Source organism: Bacillus rossius, chromosome 1, assembly GCF_032445375.1.
Source record: "Bacillus rossius redtenbacheri isolate Brsri chromosome 1, Brsri_v3, whole genome shotgun sequence".
Lineage (NCBI taxonomy): Eukaryota > Metazoa > Arthropoda > Insecta > Phasmatodea > Bacillidae > Bacillus > Bacillus rossius.
Genome location: NC_086330.1, coordinates 292,291,470 through 292,316,839, shown reverse-complemented (window position 1 = coordinate 292,316,839; position 25,370 = coordinate 292,291,470). Strand labels below are relative to the sequence as shown.

The 25,370-nt window shown below is 38.6% G+C and overlaps 1 protein-coding gene across 2 annotated transcripts in view; it reads left to right on the top strand.

Moving 5' to 3' along the window:
* The window catches only part of LOC134527745 (uncharacterized), a 148,211-nt gene extending 124,706 nt beyond the window's left edge, over positions 1-23,505 (top strand). For both annotated transcript variants that reach the window (XM_063360673.1, XM_063360674.1), the window contains one exon: positions 10,291-23,505. In XM_063360673.1, coding sequence (XP_063216743.1) covers positions 12,025-13,329 — 1,305 coding nt within the window. In that variant the 5' untranslated portion in view covers positions 10,291-12,024 and the 3' untranslated portion in view covers positions 13,330-23,505. The remainder of the gene's footprint in view (positions 1-10,290) is intronic.
* Positions 23,506-25,370: the final 1,865 nt, after the last annotated feature.

The window sequence follows — 25,370 nt, the reverse complement described above, 5'->3', positions numbered from 1 at the left end:
CGGTATCGGGATCTCCGCAGCTGTCGACACCGCAGCCAATGAGCTCTCCGCAGTCGTGGTCTCCTCTGCACTCGGTATCGGGATCACCGACTACATAAACGTTGCTTCTATCGAGGTCCCCACTGCTGACGGTAAACAGTCTATCCCGGTCGACATTGGAGCAGTAACTAAATCTCATGAAATCTACTGATGAGAGCAGGTCCGTACTGCACCGCGGCCAGAGGTGAACTGAGGGCTCAATCGTGCGAACCTCGCTTATATACCCGCGGTCTACTCCTATACTACATGAGTTAAAATTATGACTTTATTTACAAATTAATTTTTTATTAGGTAGCTTAAAATTAAAGAAATAAAAACACACGAGTTCAAGTTTTACATATTTATTTAGAAAAATTACACAAATGCATATTAGGTTAAGGAATTAAGCATTTTCGCAAGCAAAGTCTTTAATGCTGCACGAACTGCCTCGTTGACTCCGGTTCCAACTGGTGCGTCGACTCCGGTTCCAACTGCCTCGTCGACTCTGGTTCATACTGGTTCGTAGGTCACGGGATCAGGAGCACAGATTTCCAGCTGGTCATCGTATGCGCCGACGACACCTCCGTTGAGACATGGTCGATGACGTCTTTGACCACGTCTGCGCCTGGGCTTTGGCTCAGTGCTAGTTGGAACAGATTCACTGCCTGAACCTCGATGACGAGACGCGCGTCATTTGGATGTCTGCGTAGAAGCATCATAGTTCGCAACAGGTTGCAACACGCCCATGATTGGTGTTGCACGAGCAGACGAGGCGACTACCTCAGAGATGCAAGCAGGAAGGATTGTGTGTTGTCTCATGTGATAGATGGCACAGTTTCCAGGTTCGCAACAATCTAATAGCTGCTGAGTTGGTTCGTAGGACACAGGAAAGTGCGCAAACCGCCAATGCAGAGCGCCTCCATCACAGGTCTCCTTATATGTACGTAGATACCCGGCATCCCAGTAGCTGTACTCGACACTGATGAAGCTAGGTCTTACGCTCACGTACATGTTATAAGGACGAAACGTAAACATATTCTTGCAGGTCGAACAACAACTGAAGACAGGTACGGATGTACGCCTTTTATATATGCAGGCTCCTACTAACACTGTGTGTGCCATTTCTGCATTAACTGCGAGTTTCTACCGGCACATACTCGTTTGAACTTGTCACGTGGCTGCACGCCATATATTGCACTAAGCTTGAGCAGGGAAGGACAGCCGTAGTCGGTCTGTAGGTCTACAATTTCAACTGGTGCATCACACAACTTGCTCAGCCATTTCTTCTGCTCAGGTCCAGCAACGTAAATTATTTCGTTTTGAAATAATAAATCTTCAATTGTGTTTTTCACTTGGAGGTACGGAATTTTACTTTCGTCCCACTCCAGGCCATGGTAATATTTACATAGCCATTTATTCGTACGTTAACATTTTTCGTCTAATAATTTCCATGGATATGGAGGTCGGAATGTGCGAGTTCGAGTCTTTTCTCCGGAGGTGACACTAATTTCCTTGAACACGAATCAATTTTGACTCTGGAAACTTTGCAGGTTGCAGTACATCTTGTCGCTAGCAATGCTCGGTCGCAACTAAATTATTATCGAAAACGAAACAGTATTTATGTCAGAATTTTCACAAGTTTGTCTCGACAATTGTACGATGCAAGCTGATCGTGAAGTATCAGACAAAAAGCATAGGTGTTTGGTGGAATATTTGCGCTAGTCGTTATCTCGATCCTACAGTCGATGATGTTTGAATTTATTCGATCATCCTGTTTGGAAATGTCAAACACCATTAACGGAGCCTTGTTCTTGAAACTGTCGGGACTCAGTATCGGTGACTGTCTCCACCCATAGTAAGCTTGCTGAAACTAGGCATACAATTGATATGCGAGAAGAAATCTTCCACTTTCAAAGTCCATGGTCATATCAACATAAGGATAGCTTTCGCTGTTTAAAAATATTTTTAGATTACGTATTTGACAGTTATCGAATAAGGAGCGACTTACTCCTGCATTGAGCTGTCTACCAGTCTGAAGCCCGACGATGATGTATCTTGATTTTTCTGTAGCGAAGCTGGACTTTACTATCCAATTGGTACACTGACTATGAGGCAAGCCAGGATAAGTTTTCAGGCTCCAGGATCGGAATGGCACATGAAGTTCTTACTATTTTCTATATTCTTCAAACATCTTGACTCGTTCAACGGTGCTCACTTGGATGTGGGGCAGCATCCACTCGATTGACCGTAGTGTTAGCGAGACATCTTGAGGGTTTTCTGCAGCAACGACAATTGCATTAATGTGCGTGTTGGCTAGAAGCAGTACGAGCTCTTGTTTCAAATTAATGATTATATGATTGTAGTCCTCAGCGAATCCAAGAAGCATTGTCAGAGGAACACAAACTTCGAACTTCCCTTCGGCATAAACCAGAAGTTTACATTCATCCTCGAGAGCTCAACTGGCCATCTTTGCAGCAGACAGTTCATTTGACGTGAGCGAAAGGTAAATTTCATAGAATATGTTATGCTTACATCTCTCGTCTGGTCTAACTCGATGCCATTGAGTACATATGTAATACGCTCGATTAGGTGAAGAATACCATTACAGGATATTGACGTCGATGTCGGATGCGTACCATCCGCTTTTGTCAGCGTGCCTCTTATACGTAGAAAAGAAAAGTACAGATATCTTGGTGCTGTACAGCAATGCGTACTTCTGATGGTAGTGCGTACGGTCCGAGCAGGAAAGGCCGGTACTCGCGCAATCACATTTTCGTAATGCTGTCATCAAAAATAACTGGATCTTCCACGTTTAGGATTTCGTCTTCCATATTTATTCGGCACTTGTCCAATACTAAGAAGATACTTAATTACTTAATGCTGTCAGGTGTTAATGCACCGATGTCTTGTAGAGAATTTCTTCGTCTTGAAAATTCACCAATCGTCTTCGCTGGTGAACGATTCTGACTACGACTTCGTGTGCACACTTCACGACGACTGGAACATAAATGATACTTTGCGGTACCTCGACCAGTTTATATCCTGGCAGGACCATTGGCGAAAACTTGTGCAGCATGTTGCTTAGTCTTGCGTTGAGATACGTTCCACTTGCCAAATTACAGTTTATTCTTATGACATTCCCAGGTAAAATGTTTACTGCACACGTAGATTCGTACGTTCTTCCTGTATCATACACATTTGATTCGAATACGAGCATCGTACCTATGGTACCATGTTTCGTAAAGTCGACATTTTCACTACATGTTAGAATGCTTTTTTGAGTGTTTGGATTTCCACGCAGTTGAAAGTCTACATCCTGTGGTAACATATCCCTGATGTAATTTGCAATGTCGTCAATTTTGTAAGAGCCAACAGGTAACTGTATTTCATGACTAGTCCCATCGCTTTTCAGGAAGCAGATCTTGTAATTATCCTCGTAGATATTCGGTATGGCATTATAGGTTTGAAATTCTCCGTCTAAATCCAGAGGCGGGAAATAAACCGCCCGCAGCTCTGATGCGTGACCTGTCAAGGTAAGTGTTATCGACATGACTACTAAATTATCATCACTGCACAACCTTTAAGTAGCAATTGTTTTTGTCAGCTAATTTTTTTTAGTTAAAAAGCGAAGACACAAGTGTCCACAGTTTGTTTGATTTGGTGACTGTTCGGTTTCGTAATTGTAGAACAATGTAGTGGTCCGGCCCAGGTACCGCCTAAGTACTGGCGGAGGCTGTAAATTTCCAAACCTATCGTAGTATTCGGCCATTTTTCCAGAATTTATGTACACAACCCAGTGCGTGCCAATACCTGCCGACGTGTATAAATTAATTATGGCACACTCACGTGTCTTTGGCTTGCTGGGCAAAGTATCTCGCATAAACACGCCTCGGAAATTTGGTATTTTCAGTTTGCGTGCGTACTTATTGGTGAGCGGACATTTCGGCAAAGAACTAAGGATTTTTTCATTCGTTTCTTTCTCATGCCTCGACCTGATTTGTAAGGTTGCAAGTACTATGCCCGGCAGTTATCTTGGCGTCTGAGCTCCCTAGTCCTGTCTGGCGGGGAGGGGAGGGCGAAGAGAAAGCGATACCCTATTGTCAAGGTCAGCGGCCAGGTTGTACTAGCAGAACAGAAAACATTCGGCGCGTGACTTCCTACACTACGTAAGTCTGTATCAACGTCCGTGGGGGCCCCAGGGCGTTAAGGCCTTTTGGCTAAGAGCGCTGGGTTACAAAACTAAAAGTGAGAAATCCTATGAATTGTACTTGTATTACATAAGTGTAACATTGTGTAAATTGCAGTGGTTGTGCTCGAATATTTGTACTCATCTGTCAGAAAAAGTAACAAACTATTATCTAAACCTGTAACGTTTTACTTTGTCCCATTAAATATACTTACGGTGTCTGCTAATCATTATGCTAACCAAAATTAATTAAAATGTTAACTCAGTAACTAGCGAAAACCAGACACAATTTATTTTGGAAAACTAGGTCACTTAGTATTTAAAATAAATTTAAAACTATGCTTCTCAATTCATTGTGTTCTCAAAGTTAATTAAAACAAAAGTCTTACAAGAAAAAGGAAACGACCAAAACATTACGCAATTGTAGGTCTCCGCGCGAAAGCTATCTCACAGTTGATGACGCAGGAGCCAGTCTAGCCCTTATCGTTCTCCGGTTTCCGTACCTAAAACGTTCCATTTAGCGCTGGATGTACATTTAAGTAAACATGGAGCTTTTTATGTTATATTTGCTGCTTTAACTTCATGTCAGTCGTTTAGGAAACACCTGACTACCAACGTTAATGGCATTTAAAAAATGCTTGTGTATGTGTGGCTTTATATTTTAAAGCACCTATAATCGATTATTTATTATAAATGTAAAAACAATTTGCATTGTACTTCCACTTTAGAATGCATATTATAACCTTCAAAACCTCATATGTATTATATGATTTGTTTAATGTAAGTGTGAAGTTCTCTTTCCATGATAATTGATTATATTAGGTGACGAAAAACAAAATTAAGTTAAAATTAATTACTAATATTACTATTCTTATTACTTTTTCTAGGTACTCCCGTTTTCCCCGTTCTGTCATTTCGTCAACGCTTCATACTCATCATTTCTCCACAATAGGCTATCAAGACCTTACTTGTTAATAGCCGCCCAACTCACACACACCCTAACTGCCCAAATATTTTACTCCACTATACAATACGTAACAGTAACGTAGTAAAGCTATATTTCCATTGTTTATTAAATACTTAAAACATCTGTTTTTTTCCTGGCGTAGTCTGTGGGTCATGTGGTTGTTCTTTGCTGACTTTACGAATCCTGACTATGGACCGTTCACTCACACCCGTGTACTTCGCTGCTCTTGCCGTCATCTCTGTAAAGGCTCGAGCAGACATTTATTTTTCGCTTCTTCATCAATACACTGCATCACGGTTTTTATTATTTTCCGCTCTCCGCTATGTATCACTTTACCGCGCCTCTGCGAGCTGCCACCTTCGCCTTCCATTTTTGGGTATACACTGAAGGGCGATATTTTCCTAACAGCCACTACACGGCTCTCGGCTACGTGTCGCCTGCTTACCCCCTCTTCTTTCTCTGGTCCCGCTGTCCCCGCACCCCCGCGCTGAGACACGCCAAGATAACTGCCGGCCACAATACAGTCCTGCGCCGTTTTTTTACCCATGGCAATGGCTTCCACGCTGGCATTGTGTCGTGCTTCTTTTAACTGTTTTAACTGCTTACGCTCATTCTTCGAAGTGTTGACTGCCCGCACTATACCGCTCGTTGCGCCGATGAGGCCGCCGAGAGCACCCAATGCAGGCAAAAGCAAAGGAAGAAATCCTCCTATAATCTTCTTGTCGAGAGTATGTAATTTTTGCTTTGCTTTTTGCATGCCTGCACCAGTCTTGCGTTTGGTCTTGCGTGAGTTAGTCTTTGCCTTGACGGAACTGGCTCGACGAGCACCCAGTCCTAATTTGGTCTTTGCCTTCATGATTTTGGAAACGCCCCAGACCCCGATTTTCTCTCCTAGTTCCGCGTTCGACGATTTACTTATATCTTCGGCTTCCTGTGCCAAATTCTCGTCGGCCCAGTGCCTGGATTCCAGATCCTTGCTTAATGATAATGCAATATCGTGCTGCTTCCACTTTTCGTCGAGAGAATTAATGCCCACGTCACCGCGAGCTAACCTTTTCGCTAGTTTAGTGCCGGGGCTGTAGAATCTGTATCCCGGAATGTGTAGCTCGAATGGTAGATTGTTTATCAGTGAGTTCACGAGTCCTGCACTGATGTGTTTTTGTTCTTACCTCTTCGAGTCATTGCGCACAACTGACCAGAAAGTATAAATGTGTTTGATTTTATACAATTTCGTCAGTACAATGCAAGTCGTCAAGCAAGAAGTGTGTTTGCCCGTGCGCATTATGCAAGACGATGAAACTAGCGGTCGCGAATCATGACATGGCTTACTGTTGCCTTCTGCCGTGCGATGCATAATAGCGGGTCCGTCCAACTGCGGTAAAACCTGCATTCTACTGAGTTTATTAGAGGAACCATAAGGTCTTAGGTTCGAAAACGTGTACCTCTATTCCAAATCGTTGCAACAACCAAAGTACCAGCGACTAGCTACAGTTCTACAATCGGTGGATGGTCGAGAGTATTTTCCATTTAATGATAATGCGGATGTGGTACCTCCTAGCGAAGCAAAAGCCAATTCCTTGTTTGTTTTCGACGATTTAATGTGCGAGAAGCAAGGCATAATACAAGAGTACTTTTCCATGGGCAGACACGCCAAGGTAGACTGCGTTTACCTGTGTCAGACGTACAGTCGTAGTCCAAAACATATCCTACGAGACAACGCGAATGTCATAGTGCTTTTTCGCATGGACGAATTTATTTACATCACACTTATGATGACCACGTAAACACCGACATTCCATTCCCGGAATTCAAATACAAGTGCTCCTTTTGTTGGAAAGATGAACACAGATTCCTAGTTATATTCAAAGACTGGCCTCTATATAAGGGTAGGTACAGACAAGGTTTCGATCAGTTTATCGTCAAACATGAGTCATAGCATTTCAAAATTCGGTCGTAGCAGTCGAGACTTACGTACTGCTCTGAAGTCTCATTACGACGTTATCCGCAAATAAATTATACTACTGGCTCAAAAAGTCGAAAGTGTGAAAAAGGAATTACTAGAGTATTTCGTTGCCATCGACCAGCGCGTGGAATCTTCGGATTCTCGAATTCGCGACATGATCGAAGTATCGAATGCACAAAGACGTGACGATTTGAGGATTTTCAAAGTATTCTTAAAGCATCACTAACTCACTTGTCAACAAATTCAGATTTAGCCAAACACAAGAAAGAAGTTTCTGCGAACGCATAAAAAAGTATAAATGGAGGTCTTGCAATATGTTTTCAGCCAGTACAATGTCGGACCTGGCCAGTGAACTTCATCGAGCTATACAGTTTGTTCGTGAAAAATATGTACTTCCTAGACGAACGAGACTTGCACGTGAGATGTGAAATGAAGAGATATTTCAACCAATCACTATTCGCCTCGACGAACTTAAAAATAAGGAAGAATCAGCCATAAATGTGAAGACAGAAGTTGAAGATGAAATGGCAACTGTAAAGAAGAGAAAGTATGAACCAGATCGAGAAGAAGAGGACTTAACGAGTACAGAGTCCATGCACAAGAAAAAAATACCGAAAAAGGGACACCATGTTAATGCAATGGTCCGACCATACCTGATATCGTTCACGAGTCGGAGTAATGACACGACCTATGGAGTGTACAGAAAATATAATAAGTGGTTCCTCGGTGCTAAAGAAATAGACGTTCTACCAGGAAATATCGTCGCGTAGAAGAGTTCAAAACGCATGGGACTCCGGGTCTGTACGAATTGCTGTTTCGCAGGGAGCCTAAAGGATATTCTCACAAAGACAAGAGTATAAAAAACTGCTAGAGCTAACCAATGCACACTTTTGCGATAATATTCCAGATAGTGGTGTATATAGAGACGAAGATCATAAAAAAATCAACATTCTCGCTAATCTCTTCAGTGAACTAACAATACATGGTGAAGGTTTAAAAAAGCTAGCAAGTGGTCAGATATTTGACTATGTATATTGCGACGACCCCAATGAATTAGTTGATCGCTTTAGAATTCTACATGCTTCGCTTAGTGTAGGAAACTATTCGCACATCAACGAAATGGTCTCTATACTTGAAGAACTGAGGGAAGCCGGCTACATACAATGAGTCATACCGGGATCGCTCGTGAATTTCATGCTCTTGCTAGACGAAAATACCTTCGTCCAAGGTTATAGTTCGTGGAATTGATAATTTATTGCAGGCGGACCTTGTTGAAATGAAACTGTATTCCCGATTGAATAAAGTTTTCAAGTACATGTTGTCAGTCATCGATGTTTATAGCAAGTTCGCTTGGGCTAGACCTGTAAAATCAAAGACTGCAACTGAAGTAGCCAAGGCCATGGACAATATTTTGCGGGATGGTCGTGTACCGTCGCACCTGCAAGCGGACCTCGGGAAAGAATTCTTCAATGCAACCTTCAAGGTTTTGATGAAGTATGGCATCAAACACTATTCTACATTTAATAACGTCAAAGCCTCCGTTGTCGAAAGGTTTAACAGAACTTTGTGTTCCAAGATGTGGCGACAGTTCACGGCTAACGGAAATTACAAGTGGCTTGACATCTTGCCGAAACTAATAAGCGAGTATAATTCCACGGTGCATTCTACCACGAAAATGAAGCCAAAGGACGTAAACGACAATCGCCCACTTCGAACAGTGTTTTTCGACACGAAGAAGAAAGATCCACGAATGCTTAAAGCTAACGTCGGTGACATTGTGCGAATCTCCAAACAGAAAGGTATATTCGAGAAAGGTTTCACTGCGAACTGGAGTCCCGAACTTATCCGTGTGACACATGTACGTGAATCAGTGAATAAGAGCCTCGGACCTACTACCTCGAAGATTTGGACCATAAACCTATCCGTGGTGGCTTCTATGCCGAAGAGATTCAGCCTACGTTGTATCCCGATATGCACTTGGTGGAGAAGATTATAAAATGAAGGAATGGACGATCCTACGTTAAGTGGTGGGGCTTTCCACCTCGCTTTAGGGTAGAGCGGGGATATTCTGATCACGGGGTAAATCCGATCATAATGAGAGAATTGGCAACACAGCAAGCCATGAGCCGAAAGGAAACATTATCATCCTGTTGCGTGTGCTCCGCCCACGCACATCGAGATATGCCGCGCGGCGCCTAACCGCGCGCCGATGCATCCAGCACAAGCAAAGTGTTCGCGCGGTGTGCGCGCGAAGTTCGGAGCCGCTCGGGAGCCTTCGGGGAGACTCGTTTTGGCGGGCTTGCCAACCGGACATTGCCGCAGGCGCCGGTTCCGGTTGCCCCGACCGAGAACATTCTGCCATGTTTGATACGAGCAGTTCGCAGAGTATAAAAGGGGGTCCATATTGCGGTGAAGGGGGAGACTCGTCGCGACCGCCAGCGACACCAGCCGGAGGCCCTGCTGGCCTTGGCTGCGGAAGGAAGCTACACCGTCAACACGTCTCGCCGGCCTGCCGTCACGCTGCCCGTTGGAAGAAGCTCCCACTTGGTAATGTACTGTTTCGTCGTAGACACTTATAAACCGAGTGGGTAGAAAACTTAGACTGAGAAGAGGGGCAGTGGTGACGGAGGCAAGGCTTGGAGACGGCGGTGTGAGCTCGTGAGTCCCGAGGAAAGACTTGACTACCGACTGGACATACAGCACTTAGGTGCGAAACCCGGCAGTGACACCCAAAGAATAATCCCAGTGCCCACACCGACGAGCATTTCTGGTGCTAAGATAGTTTGCGCAGATAGTCACTGGTAATCCATGCATAGACTTGCCCGCAGAAATACGTCTCGACAAGAGTCGACGTGCTGTTAGAGTAATAATTAGAGGTCTGCGTACCTACGTAAATACATGGTATATGTATTAGTCATCTTGTGTACAAATGGTATTATTTTAGTTACTGATGTTTGGTAACTTGTTCATTGACAGAGGTCAACAATATATTTTCTTTTACAGTCTGGGAATTTAACTACGTTGTAACTTAGCTTTTCTTTGACGGTGTACCCAGCGCCAAGCGGCGTGCCAAGTATGAGAGCACGGGCAATTGTAATGTTGATGTGTTAAGCTGCATTCACGTGTCTCATAATTGTTAACTGTTTCTGTTCGCAGACTTTCGAATCAGAGCCACGCCGCAAATAGGAACTGTTTTCGTCGTTAATGTTGTAATGAATTATTTCTTGTATGATCAGTAATAAATGTATTCAGTTGTCATAGCTTTCGATGACTTTTCGCCACACACTGTTTCCTTCCTACTCCTTGTTCCCCTCGTGTGTTTAACACAAGAGGCTACAATACCATCAGTCGCAAGCTGGGAGTGTTGGTGTTCACGTGGTAAAAAATTTCCGTTGTTATTCTTAACTTTGCTGTGTGTAAGGAAGTGATTCAACACCAAGGTAAGACACGCCATGCATTTTTATCACTCTTTATAAAATCTCACGTTCCAAAATAAGAAGCTACAATTACAGAAACGATATATCTTTTAGTACTTTGGTTTCTTCACGTAGCATATTTACTGGAAAACAATATCCTTGTATCAGTTCTGATAAAAACCAGTTTCCTCTTACAGTTTGGACGGCAAAGGTAAAAGTTGACAAAATGGGGCAATTCCGATCATGCTATTGGGGCTATTTTGATCACAGGAAATAATTTATTGCTCTGGAGAATACAGCACAGAAAGGATCGTATTTATCAACTAATCTTAAAAGCGATTACTCGACACTGCTCTATTGTCCCGGTGCACGTAGCTGACAGAAAAAAGTATTATTTTAATGTTTCAAGGATAGCTGAGGGGACAGTTAGAGACCTAGCTGTCGCCAGTTTGTAGATACTGATGTTTATCTTTTCGACTACCGCACATTCCGTTGCGGTGATTGGTTTCACTGCCGATGCTTGGCGGGTCGCACCCTATATTACTCAAGAAAGAGTTGGCTGGTCGCACTCCGTGTTGGCCACACTTTAAATAACTCGCACACACTTTTTCATCTCGATGCCATAAAATAAAGGCATTACCAACTTGACATACATAAAACGAAAAAGTGTCAAGTTTGTACCTTGAAATATGACCATTGGTTAAATACTGTCAGAGTGTTTGCCATCCACAAATTTTACTGGTTCTTAGTACCAGCCGCTGTGTGCTGAAATCTAACAACTTTCGAAATGGGTCTTCGGGGACCATAGCAGCATAAGATTTCTCGCAACAAAGTTTAGTTAATTACAGATTTTCTTTAACATCTTGATACTGAAATCTAATATTGTTATTAATAATTTATTTAATCTCCAAATCCTTTCTGGAATACGAGACGATAACAGAATTCCACACTACCCAAGTTATAACCGAGATAAACATTTTGATGCATTTTACTGAAGTGTTGCATGCATTTAAAACATCTCAAATGTAAATCAACACTAATATGTACTATGGTTGTGAATTTCAGATGGTCAGAAACTACAAAAGAAAGAACACCACTCTTCAGTGGTCCGAGGAGTCTATGTCAAATGCTATCAGCAGTGTCCTCCATGGAGAAACAACCATCAGAGCAGCTGCTAACTTACATCAGGTGCCATTCAACACACTTCAGAACAGGATCCAAAAAGTAAAACTACAGCAGTTATTAGGAGACAAAGGGAAAGAGTGCAAACATAAAGTTGGTCACCCACCTGTACTAAATGCTGAGGAGGAAGATGAACTGTGGGACAGACTGTTCAACCTGTCGAAAAGAGGCTTTGGTTTGACCACAATTCAGGTAAGAAATGCAGCATACATGTATGCTGAAAAGAAGGGTCTAAAAATTCCATGGAGCAATACCGAAAAATTGGCTGGTAAAGATTGGCTTGGCAAGTTTCATGGCCAGACATCCTCAACTCTCTTTGAGGAAACCGGAAGGTTTGTCAAAAATGAGGGCAGCTGCCATGGATGAAAAAGATTTTAACGACTTTTATGACCTCTTTGGTGATTTGACGAATGAATTAGAACTCAGGGAGAAGCCAGAGAGAATTTATAATGTTGATGAGTCTGGATTTCCTTTAAACAATAAGCCATCAAAAATCATTTGTGAAAAAGGCCAAAGAGAAGTAATTAAATTGACAAGTGTAGAACGTGGGGAAAATGTGTCAGTAGTAGCTTGTTTCAGTGCTAGTGGGCTGTACATACCACCATTCGTGATTTTCAAGGGTGTGCGGTATCGAGAGTCATACTGTGCTAATTTGCCATCTGGATCTGTAGTAGCAATGTCTGAATCTGGATATATAAATGAAGACCTATTTCTCAGATGGTTGCAACATTTTCAAAAGCACAGACTCCCAGGGAAATGCCTTCTTATTTTGGATGGACACGCATCACATTGTTCGCTTAAATGCCTGAAATACTGCAGAGAAAATGAAATTGAACATCTCTGTTTACCACCTCATACCACTCATGTCCTTCAGCCTCTAGATCGCACACTATTCAAACCATTAAAAACTTTCTACCATCAAGAAGCAACCACATTCTTTCACAACAACTCAACACAATCGATCACCAAGTCTGACTTTGGAAAGATTTTCACAGCTGCGTGGAACAAAGCTGCATCCCATGGGAATGCTACTAAAGGGTTTCAGTGTACTGGTCTCTACCCATTTAACCCTCAGGCTATCTCGATGGATAAATTTCTACCATCTGTAGCTTTCCGAGCTGAATCTCCTTCTACATCAACAAAATCATCCACAATGCAAACTTCAGGTCCTTCATCTGATGTTTCTCTTGATCATGTTCAAAATAAGTCACACAGCCAACATTCCCCGTCCACACACACAGTTTGCTCCAGTTCCCAAGCTTCATCCACCATGTCCATATCAGCTTCTACGTCCAAGTCTCCCAGTGAACAGAAACTCATTGGATTTAATGACATCATTCCAACCCCAAACAAATCATCTACAAATAGGAATTCACCGAAACAAACCAGAAAGCAGGAATCTCGACATCTGACATCGGATGGAAACATCAAGGCAACAGCAGAAAAAGTTAAAATTGCCACATTAAAAAAGAAACAGATAAATTGCATAGTGAAGAGACGAAGACTGTTTGCAGAAAATGAAATGGACTCTAGTGGAGAAGAAATCCTCATCATGAAAGATTCGAGTGACGCACCATGTAGATTTTGCAACAGATGATGGAGCCAGTCTGCCAACAGAGGGGACTGGATCAAGTGCCAGAAATGTAGAAGCTGGTATCATGAAATCTGTGTGGGTGCCAAAGGAAAGATGCGGTAAATGTGTGTGATCATGATTGCCCCACTATGATCGGATTTACCCCGTGTGTGATCGCAATTACCCCACTTGTTTTGTGAATCCTGTGATATCACCTTTTAAAGAATATTTTTTTTGTAAATTTATATGTGCCATTAATTACCTTTTTCATTCAAGGTATATTAAGTATACATATTGAAGTTTATGCTCATGTATTTTCATTAACCTAATCTTATTTTCAACAATTTATTTTCACAACACAATTTGAAGTGATCGGAATTGCCCCTCTCTAACCTAATTCATGGGTGGCAGATGCAGAAATTGAGAAATCCGCAAGGGTTTAGAATATTTTCTGTGTTATTTTTTTGTTCTTGTAGTAGTGAAGAATTTAACTAATATTTTTTTTTTTTGTTTTTTAAAAGAACTTGCGGTGTTTATATTTTTTGAAACCTGTCACTTTGGTGGTACTTTTTTTAATTAAAATTGTTTTGTATCACTAAGGGATCGAACCAAGTATCGATTCTATAGGTATATTAATAAGTGATGTTTTATTAAATTTATGGGTCAATAAATACAATTATCCAAGATGGTGTACATAACGGCTTACTGGAGGCTGGTAGTAGTTGATTTTAAGCCTCTTTTAGGATTTTGAACATGATTTATTGAAATTCTTATTTTTTATATACAATTAAATGTTTTCATCATCCAGGGATCGAACGAAGGACAGGGATCGACCGAATCAATCAGAATATTGATTAGAAATTTATTTAATGAATTTTTGAATTTTCCCCGATTTTCTAACATAAAAATAACGGATTTTCAAGATGGCGGACATGTCATACTACCTGATGATAATTATGCTATGAAAAAAGTGGTGGGTGTCAGTCTGCCGGTGGCTTCCGTGGAAGAAGGAGCCTGGCGCCATTTTTTTGCACTCGTCGTGATCGAACCGAGGACTCCGAGATCCATGTCTAAAACGTATGTTTTTTTAAAATATTTTTATTAAAATCTATTAATTGTATTTTTTATAAATTTTTAATTTTTTCATTGAAATCGGATAGTATAAAAAGATTTACAAGATGGCGGCCGTAACGGAAATTGCAATGGTGACGTCATAATCCTAGATGACTTCAGAGGCTTATCGGAGGCTGTAGACATGGATGCTTAAACCTCTTTTAGGATTTTGTGTTCTTTCTAAGGCAAAAATATTTTGAGGTTTTTCAAAATCCTAATTTTTGAGTTATCAAATTTTTTGAGATTTTTGGACTTTTTTTCCTTCAAAAAATGATAATTTTGGTGACTTTTGAGGAATTTTGGGCAAATTTTGACAATTTTTGGCAAATTTTGAAGGTCAAGGTCAAGGTCAAGGTTACACTCATCCAAGATGGCCTCCGAGACGTCAGAATCCAAGATGGCGGTCGGTACCAGGCACCACACCCAGAACGCAGTGGCCGGACCGGCTATCCTGTACTGCTCACATAAAGTAGGCTACAGTGAAATTCCGGACGAAAACAGATATTTTTATTTGCACATGCCCGAAGCCAGTGACGTTTTTAGAAAAATAGCCGAGAACCAAACACCTGGCGTCGTCCAAACATAGCCAACATAGTAAACATAGCGAGCATGGCGCCCTGTTTGGCCATAGCTTACGTCACTCACACACCTGTAAACATACATTTCAAGTCCCGCCTTTTTCATTAAAACTAATTATTTGTTTATTTGTTTTTCACCTGTATCTTATTTTAAGCTCATGCATTAAAAATTTTTGTCAGACTTCTAGTTAATTCTGCCGCTGTTAAACACATTTCTTATATTTAAAGATTAATTATTTTCTTTTTAGTTCATACAACATTAGAGCGTGTTTTGTTTAGTTCTTTAAAAAATAATTTAATAATATTATCTACGGCTTGGATTAAGATTATTTTTCAGTCTCCTTCAGTGTTCGTGTCACTAAGTGATTTTCGTCGTAAATTTATATGTACTGCAATATTTTTTATTCTCGCTAAATGCTGCAGTTTATCACTTTTGGTATCTTATTAAAATCACTGCTTTTTAACAATTATTTATTATAATGGTACTATATTGGTAATATTAATACGGAAAAAAAATGTTTTGGCCAGTGCGCCTGCAAAATTATAGAAATATGAGTTTTTCCCAGGTAATATTTGCATGTTAACGAAAAGGATTTCATCTTGATTTTTAAAATTTATCAGATTTTTTGACATACAAAAATATATATATAAAAATTATATATATTTTCCCTATTTTATAGTATCAGTACTTCCAAAGCTAAATTTTTTCACAGTGGTAGAGTCAACTATGCTGAGCAACATACCGAAAGTTTACTGCTGTAGACCTTGTGCGTATATCTGAAAAAGTGCAGTTAAGTCCTAAAAGGCAGCGACTTGCAGCAGTTTATTAAAATGCTTCCCATTTGCCCACTTTTTTACGTAGAGACTTCATAAAATTATTAAAACACTCTGAAAACGCCATTTTATACACTAATGTTTTTAAGAGTTCTAAGAGTTAAGGTTAAGGCAAGAAATAAATTGATTAAGTAATGAAAAACTCTTTTTTATATAATTCAAGGACATTAAAACCTGATTGACTTAAAAAATTTCATCTAATGCAAATATTACTTTAACAATTATGTTGTATATATCTTAAGCTTTACATTGACATAGTTTTTAAGAGTCTAGTTTAATTTATTGGATTTCTAGAGCATTCTGAGAGTAGTAGTATTATGTACGTATGTGATAATGCCACAGCCGCAAGCGCGGGGGTGACTTTCGCTCCCACTAAATCGAGATTTTTTAATCTTTAGGAAATTCCTTCCATATTGAAAATTGATACAAACGTAACATCGAGGTATTTAAGTAACACATGAAAAGATTATCTACGCATTCCTTAAACGTCATTATTATAGTCTGCAAACTTAACCAAAACTTACTTAAAAAAATATCATAAATATAAAAAACGAAAAACATTTAATATGTTTTACTAAATATGAAATTTATTGTTTTATAAGGAAAAAGGAGTTGATACCTACAAAATTACAAAAAATTTAAACCTATTAAAATAATAACACGAAAACCTGATAAGATAAACGCATTAATGAATGTTGTTGCATTATTATTTAGCTACGAATATGTATATTTGTAGATAATTTGGTTCAATCAGGCTGACCGCTGAAGCGTTTCGAACTGCGTAGCGAACACAGCTGCAGCCTCGGCCACTGCCCGCCAAAACAACCCTGGTTAGGGGAGCGCTTTAACTACCTTTCTGTGACTTCTGGTCCCCTGATACTTTCTCACATGGAACTACTCGAAAATACGCTTTATTATAACTTTTGTTGATATTTTTATTTTTTTCTTTAACATGTCCTTATTGGTTTGAGCATTTCAGTGCGCGCCATTTTGTTTTAACTTCCCCTCACAGCCCCCATGGCCCACTACCAGAGTGGGGAGAGAGAAAAAAACGGTTGTGAGCTGCCTAGGTCGTAGAAATGAAATAGCAGCACTGCCTATGTGTTTAAGAATGTTGTGCTATCTTTGAAAACATTTTTGTTAATTTTTGTATAAGGTTTTCCTTCTTCGTGTAAGCTAATTTTCCTTACTGTTTCTTTTAAACTTGAAAAAGTTTTAAGTAACTTGAGCTTTACGATAAAGTAATTTCAGGTAAGCTGTAAGCCGCAATACAAACGCAACGTAGATTAATGTGGTATAGACCAAGTTATTGCAGAAAATAAATTAAAATACAGTATTGTACATTACCTCCTGTGACTGCCTAACAAGAGTGCTTTATTAGAAGCTACCTACATTAGCTGATACTTCAGCAATGACAATACAATGCTATCAAATAATGGGCTATTAAAATGTTAAAAAAATTACTTGCTGTAATAAAAATGAGTTGAAAATAAAAAAGACACTTAAAAAAAGAATTTGCAGAACTAACAAACCAATTAGGTAATGTTCTAATACTTAGTTGCATGGAAATTATTTCTGGAACTATAGCAATATGATGATAGGACAAACTGTACAGGCAGTCCTCAACTTTCGTAAATAATGTGTTCTTGAAAAAGTGTATGAAAGATGAATGTATGAAAGATGAATGCTTCACTTGCATGTAATACAGAGGTTTCTGTTCAACTAATACTAAAAAGATTTCAAAAAGTCACTAAATACAACACAAAAGTAGTTTTATGTTGCTGAAATACACATGAGTTTATTTATGCCAAAAAAATTTAATATAAACATATCTTAAAATTACTAAAATACTGCTGTAGATCATTTAAATGTTTGGTGCATATTCAGATAATCATTTATGTTTGATAGTATTTACTGGCTAAAAAGTTATACTCTTAATTTTCTGCAGTCAGAAAATGTCTGACAGTCTGAATCCATTGTATAAAAGTAGATTCGTTGGTACTAATGTCCGATATCTGAAAGTCTGAAACGTATGAGAGTCGAGGACTGCCTGTATTAGACAAAATAAATATTTTATAGCATTGCATGAGGTGAAGAAAACTAAGAGTGAAATTGAGTTATTTATAAGTATTAGCTTGTATATTTCTTTAGATTTTATAACTTTTCAGGTACAGTGCTGTCTTTAATTTATTTGACCAAAAATACTGACTTGAAATTGAAAAAAATTCATATTAGTTTTATATAATTTTGTTTTTATAAGTCTCACGCTCACATGCACATGCATGCACACAAAATGAATGTGATATTAAAAAACAACCCTATCAAAAGAAAGTTACAAACATTACAGTTAAACAATGTTAAGAAGTTCCTACTTAAGTTTTCCCCCATAGTAAGTTTGATTATGTTTACCATTTCCATTAGAACATTGACCCTTTTAAGAAGTTTTTCCCTGCCAATCAGTTTAAATTTTTCAGGCCTTTTAGAATCTTCTTAACAAAGTGTAATTAAACAGTACTTATAACACATAACATGATATTTTGTGGTCAACTGTTATAAACAAAACATATCTTAATACTTACAAGTACGTATCCTGTAGGCTTTTTCAGAGCTGGGTATTTGTTTGTGTAAGAGGCAACCGTATTATCTGATCTGTTCTGAAACAAATTCTTAAGGCGTATGTGAGCAGTGACTTCCCAGTTTCTCTCAACCAATTCCCAAGGATCTGATGAGTTGTGGAGCCACTCTAAATTGTCGCGAAACTGGCTGTCTTGAACTTCATCAACTAAAGAATAAAAATAATATATATGTATGGTTGAAGCTCATAATAACAAAACACTAAGCCAATATTAAAGTCTTAAAGATAATTATACACAAATACAGTGACAATATGTGAGCAAATAGCACAAATGATGGGGCAGGATCCCCACAAGGCATAACGGGCCTGTTTCACAAAGTTACAAGTTTGTTCGTAACATGTAAATAATAACAAACTTATTAAAATCTATAAATATTGTGTTTTTGGAAGCAGCAAGTTAACACTTGTTACTACAAGTGAATTTGGATTAGATTAAAAGAAAAACACTTGTTGTAGATAAGTGTATCCCTTGTAACCAACAAGTGAATTGCACTAACTTGTACCGGACTAGTGTTACGAACAAGTCGCTTTTACAAGTCTCAGTAGGTAGGTAAATTGAGAAGGGAAAAAAAGAATGAATAATTTGAATAAGTAATTAGTAAGTGAAAATATTTTAGATATGTTTCTCGTGCGGACGTACTCCAGAGGTAGGTTATGTTTTTGCATTGGTCACAGACAATATTTCTTGCGGACAAGTCTTGTTGGTAACAAAACCTGCTATATGGACAGATATAGGGCCGAATGCACAGATTCCACTAAATATTTAGTGGCCACTAGCACTTCCTCTAGTGGAGGTTTCGAACACCACTAAACTTCGTATTTTTAAAATATTTTAGTGTAAGCTCGGCTGGGATTAATGGTATTTAGTGCGAGAGGCCACTAGACAACGAAGCTAGTCGAGTTGAACCGAATGCAATGACGTCAGGTAAACGTCATAAATATTGACCAATAGAAAACATCTAAAACAATGACGTACAAAACTTCCGGTAGGAAAACGATTGGCCTTGGTTGTTTTGATTTTCGTATCGTATAATTGTAACTCACATTGAATTATATTTTTTTGATTAATACGATGGAAGTTGAAACAGATTCTGCTGGTAAGAAGTACGGTGACAGGTTTTCTTCGGGTGAGAAAACAATCTTGTTCTCGCTTGTTGAAGAATTTTCCCGTACAGTGGAAAACAAGAAGACAGATTTTTCAACGATTGCATCGAAGAAGAAAGCGTGGGAGGATATTGCTAAGCGTTTCAATTCGTTCAGCGAAGTTTCGAAGGTATATTCTTTATCACTAATGCATTTTGAAATACAATATTCTATCATAAATAAAATTATTTAATTTAAATTACTCGTATGTTTATAATTAAGCTAACTTGACCTTACCAACTGCCCCTACCATTTAATAATATTTTAATGTAGCTAACCAACCACAAAATTATGTAATTTTGAAGTATTTTAAATGTTGCTAACTTATCATTACCATACTTTACAAACTACTTGAAGCAATACATCCTCTTTGATAATTAACATTTCAGGTAGCTATATAGGTTATAATTATCATTTTGAAATTATTACAATTTTATAAGGAAAATGGTTCCTTCAGAATAACTTTATTTATAGGGGATCAAGTTGTGCATTGTTTTTACTAAAACATACAATTTATTTGTTGCTGAATGTATCAATTGTGGTAATGGACTTACAGTTTGTTAAACATTTACATGTTAAAAATGTCTTATTGGTTCATATTTACGAAATTGTAAATCAGGTATTTTTTTTTTACTAAATTTATTAACAAATTACACAAGTCTGCTTCCTAGAATCTGTGCATAGCTATTAACCTTCTACCAGATTCATATTTTTACCCTGTTTAAGGTAATAAAACTAATAAAATGCTGCAGATAGTAGTGTGTTACTTTAACTCAAAAAATTATTGTGGCTTACAAAGAACTAGGAGTTTTAATTTTTTTTGAGGATGATTAAGCATTAGATAATTTAAAACTTAATTTCATTAAAAATAATTCTCTGAAAGCACTAATTCAAATATAAACCCCATCAGCTGATGCAGTTATGTGCATAGTTATAATGTATGCAGTTATATGTAGTGCACATATTTGTAACAATGACTATATAAAGATACTCTTGTTACCTTTTCTTCTGGTTGATTGTAATATTTCACTGATAAGTATTTTGTCATCTTTCAGCGAGCTGGTCCTCAGCTTAAGAAATGTTGAGAAAACGAAAAGGCCAAGCAAATTTTGGCCACAAACACCAGGCAGCGCATGACAACTGGAGGAGGTCCTTTTGTTCAGGATACCCCAACTGACCCAGAATTGGAGGTGGCACTAGCCGGTGTTCAACACTTCTTGAACAACACTGGTAACTCGGACATGGTAATAACTGCCGAGTCATTAAAATTGTCAGAGTCATTTGTTCCAGTGGATCATGACTATTTTATAAGCAGCATGCCTGCATCAGATGTGGGCACATGCAAAATTTTAAATACGGGTGTTTCGGAAAGGCTTGCTGCGCCTTGTTCATCGCCGTCAACTTCGAAGACAATGCCAACTGTCTCTGTTCCAACATGTGCCAGAGGCAAACCTGCCCCTCCAGCAGTTCCTTTCTCTGGTCGTGATGGCGCTATTGATCGTGAGCTCCAGCGCCGCCTTGCCAGAGTTGATGCTGCAGAAAAGGGCGATACAAAGCTACAAAATCTTCAGGAGCTTCATCTCAGGCTGCAAGTGAGGGCAGCATGAAAGGCAGCTGCTCGTGAAGATGAACTTCATGCGTTGAAGTTGAAACAACTTTGCAGAGCTGCAGCCAGGGAAGAAGAGCTTCACATGCAGCATATGAAGCACAGAGAGGAAGAACATTTGCTGAGAATGCAGAAACTGAAAACTGAAAATGATGTTGTTCTTTAAATAATCGTAAAGTTGAATATCATTTTCAGTTTTCATGCATGGTTTATAGGCCTCTTGGGGAAACTCTCCATGCAAAAAAAAGAGTTAACGCATTGGGCACTGTACCTCTTGAGACCCGTCTCAATGGTGATGTGGAAACCAGTGCACAGCCCAGAAAAGGAGTTCCAGTGGATCATGGAGAAAAATGGTTAGTAAGAAAAAATTTTTTGTACATTTATGCAACTTATTTATGTTTTGCTGAAGTATATTATAGCCTATGTAAAGCACTACAAAACTTTGCAATTGTGTTAACGATTATATTGCATTAACTGAATTGTATAACTCAAGTGGTGTGTGTCTATATATTTATTTCCCTAGTTTACTCACCTGTCCAATTTAGGTATACTGAAATTTATAATTGTGTAATGTAATCATCTACAGAGAGTTTGAGCCAAGCATGCTGCACATGTGCACACAAAGATCTGCTACAAGATAGCCTAACATCATTTATCTCTAGAACAGTTGTAATTTGTGGAACAATGTAACTTTATATTGTCTTCACCATTGCTCAGTTTTGCAACATTTAGTTCTTCATTGACTAGGATTAGTAAAGGAAACTCATTCTGCCTGTGACTAGGCCAATTGAAATAATTAAGCTTTTAGCTACCCAGACTACCCTGCCCACTGTATAAAAATTTAAGATGTACCTAAGGTAAACTTCTGATAATCTGGCATGTTACGGACTTTGTAGATGTCTTTTTTTTTTTGTTTGTTGAAATGCTGGATTATCAGTAGGTGTCTCCCACATTCTCTAAAAGCTAAATGCTGTTTCACCAACGATATCTGTAACATGATGTTTGACATGAAATATGTTTAGCATGAACAAAGAAATTTCAGACCAAAACTAAATTGGCTGATGATGAACTTCAGAGTGATTCTGAGCAGTAGCGATTACCTTCATTTAATCCTGGGCCGCTCAGAGCGTCTGTGCGTACTGAAAAAACTTTTCCGGCCAAGCCCAAGTTGCATAAATCCATACATTTCTCACTGGTGCCAGACAATCATTAGTTTAATGTATTGTTTTTTGTAATCACTGATGATTCATGGTTAGGTTTTCTATGCATTCGTCGGGTGCACCCTGCATGTCAGCTAAATCAAGTTACACAGGGTACGTCCTATTTCATTGAAGGCAAGTCGTTGAAGTTACCCGAATATGATTTCATTGACAGTTTTCACAAATGTTAAGCTTTTATTGTGTATCAAGCAATAACATCATCACATATTAAATAGAGAGCTATATTAGATTTTTCAATGACACATATTGAATAACAAACACGAATAAATTATATACGGTACTCACATTTCTAAAATTCTGTTTAAAAATTGTTTTTTTTATTGTTGTTTTAATGACTAATCAAGATGTAAAAGAAATAATTTTTCTTGAGGTTACTGAGCACTAAAAAGTGAATTAAGGCATTTTGCACAATATTTGAACATAGACATTAAACTATAAAATTTATGTAATTTTCTATGCCTTTTTCAAAAAACCTTAGATACTCCCTATACCTACAAAGTTGAACTTTGATTATGATATAAAAACTAACCGGAGTTCATAATCTTAGATTTAAGAAATTTAAGAACAAGAATTTCACAGTTTACATTTCTACTGCTTAGGCCACTAGGCCACAGATGTTAAATGAACTTACTTGTTGCTGTTCCCTTAGAGAATTCCTGACAATCAAATATTTCCAACTGTCTAAATTTGCTTTGAACTTGGCTCGGTCTCCAACAATGGCAACCAGCTCCTTCATCATGTCTTCCGTCAGGTGTTGAATAGCATGAATATCTATACGATTATCTAAAAGAGTAAGATTTGACTCTATGAAAAAAATAATCATTCACAACCAAATATTATGTGAGACATACATATTTTCATAGTTCAATGAGGTCTGTTTAAGTAACCATTACTTTTGTAGCTGATGTCCTACAATAGAGATGAGAAAAGCGGGGGGAACGGGAGATCACCGAGAAAACCCGCCAGCCGATGACAATGTCCGCCACGTTTCCCACATGCGTAAAATCCGGGACTGACACCCGGATCCCCTGAGTGGGAGCCGACCACACGGACATCATGGACCCTGCGCGTGAAATGGGGGGGGGGGGGGGTTAGGAGTGTATGTGCGATATCGCCTGCAAAACGATAGTCTAAATTTCATCATAACTTTTTTTTTTAATGTTTACATGCTATGATCTTTACGTTGATTTTAACAAATGATTGCTTTTATCATTACAATATTCACGCAAAACGGTAATAACAAGCACTGCAATGAGTTAACATTCTTTGAATGATTCCTGATTCAGAAGTTTGACTTGGTTGGTTGGATTGTCAGGCGCTGGAATCTTGCCAGTATAAGAAAATCAATGTTAACTAAAATACGTTTTATGTAGGCACAAAATAAGATAAAAAGGTGAAATAAAAACCTAATCACAGATAATGCAGATATGCATTTCATAACTTCCTACTTTTTAATAACCTTTTGCACACAATTTTTAAATTACTTGTTCATTTTTCAATACGCTATCATAAACAGGCTGTCCGTTTTATATAGATTCTTTTGATCAAAAAAGTTTCACTCTGCATGTCTCTATCTCTAATAGGAAAGCTATAATTTTATATTTGTTGTATTAAAATAATTTGTGCAGGGGCAAATATCTCAGCTGAGCGATGGCTAGCCAGCTGGAAAAAGGACAGGAAGGGAGGCAGCTGCCTTGGAGACTGTTGACCGGTTATTGGAACAGAAAAAAAAGGGGGGGGGGGGGGTTATTATTGCCTTCCTAGAGCTGTTTACAGTTTGTAGATCATGACACACCATAGCATCGAAATCCTGGTATATTTCCCCCCTCGTTCTTGACAAATACTCAGTTTGAATTCTAGACCCTAAAACAGATTTTGCTAACTAGTATACCATATCACTCAGCGTGGGCCAGCAAATATAAGTGTGTATTACCATTTTACTGACAATGCAAATAAAAAAAATGATGTAATTTTCTATAGACTTTATGTGCAATTTGTGTCTCACTGATTCCAAACCGGTTCTAATGAATAGCCTAAGTTATTACAACTTCAGTAAAACATTCTTTAACTGCTTTTTTACACGTCGCGGACTTAAATATGATTGAAATCATGTATCATTAAAATTAAATGCTCAACAACAAATTAAATATCGGAAAACAAATTATATAGTCATTGCTTTTAACTGGACCGGTAAAGTAGGATTTTTTTTTCCAAACTTGCGTAGTAAGTAGTATTCATTATAATACCTCTGACGAATTTGTATACTTATTTTGAAATAAAGTATTTATTATAATTAGCAGATTAAGCGTGATTACGCACACAATCTCGGCGCGTGTTTAGAGACTAGAAATGCTAAATGTGTGAAAGAAGATGGCACCTTGGACTTTGAAATACAAGCCTGTGGAGATACACACCCAATGCGATTGCTTGAACAGGTCCCTTTCGTTTGTGCGGCAATCAAACAGTGTTTAGAGCAACCATCCAAATGGACATGCAGACTAATGGGGAAATACACTGACTGTCATCTATGTTTGAAAGAAGACTACATCAGGGCCGCAACACAGAGATACAGGATCTATAACCTATGTAATAATGTAAAAATTGCTTACAAACCGTTAATACATTCGACCTGAGTGTTATCTGACAACATAGACATACCGGTTATTGTTGGGTTAGCGAGAAAACTATTTTGCCTTGTTTAAATGATTATACTTTAGTTGCACGAAGCAACGTTGTTTTATATATATATATATATATATGTGTGTGTGTGTGTGTGTGTGTGTGATGGTGAATCAGCCAGAAGTAATTATTTATTATGCTTAGCTGCGTTCATAGGTAAAAAAGTATGCCCATACGGAATTAAGCGTTAAACGTGTATGAATATTAATACAGTAAGTCCTCGGTTTACGTCGGGGTTACGTTCCTGAAAACCGCGA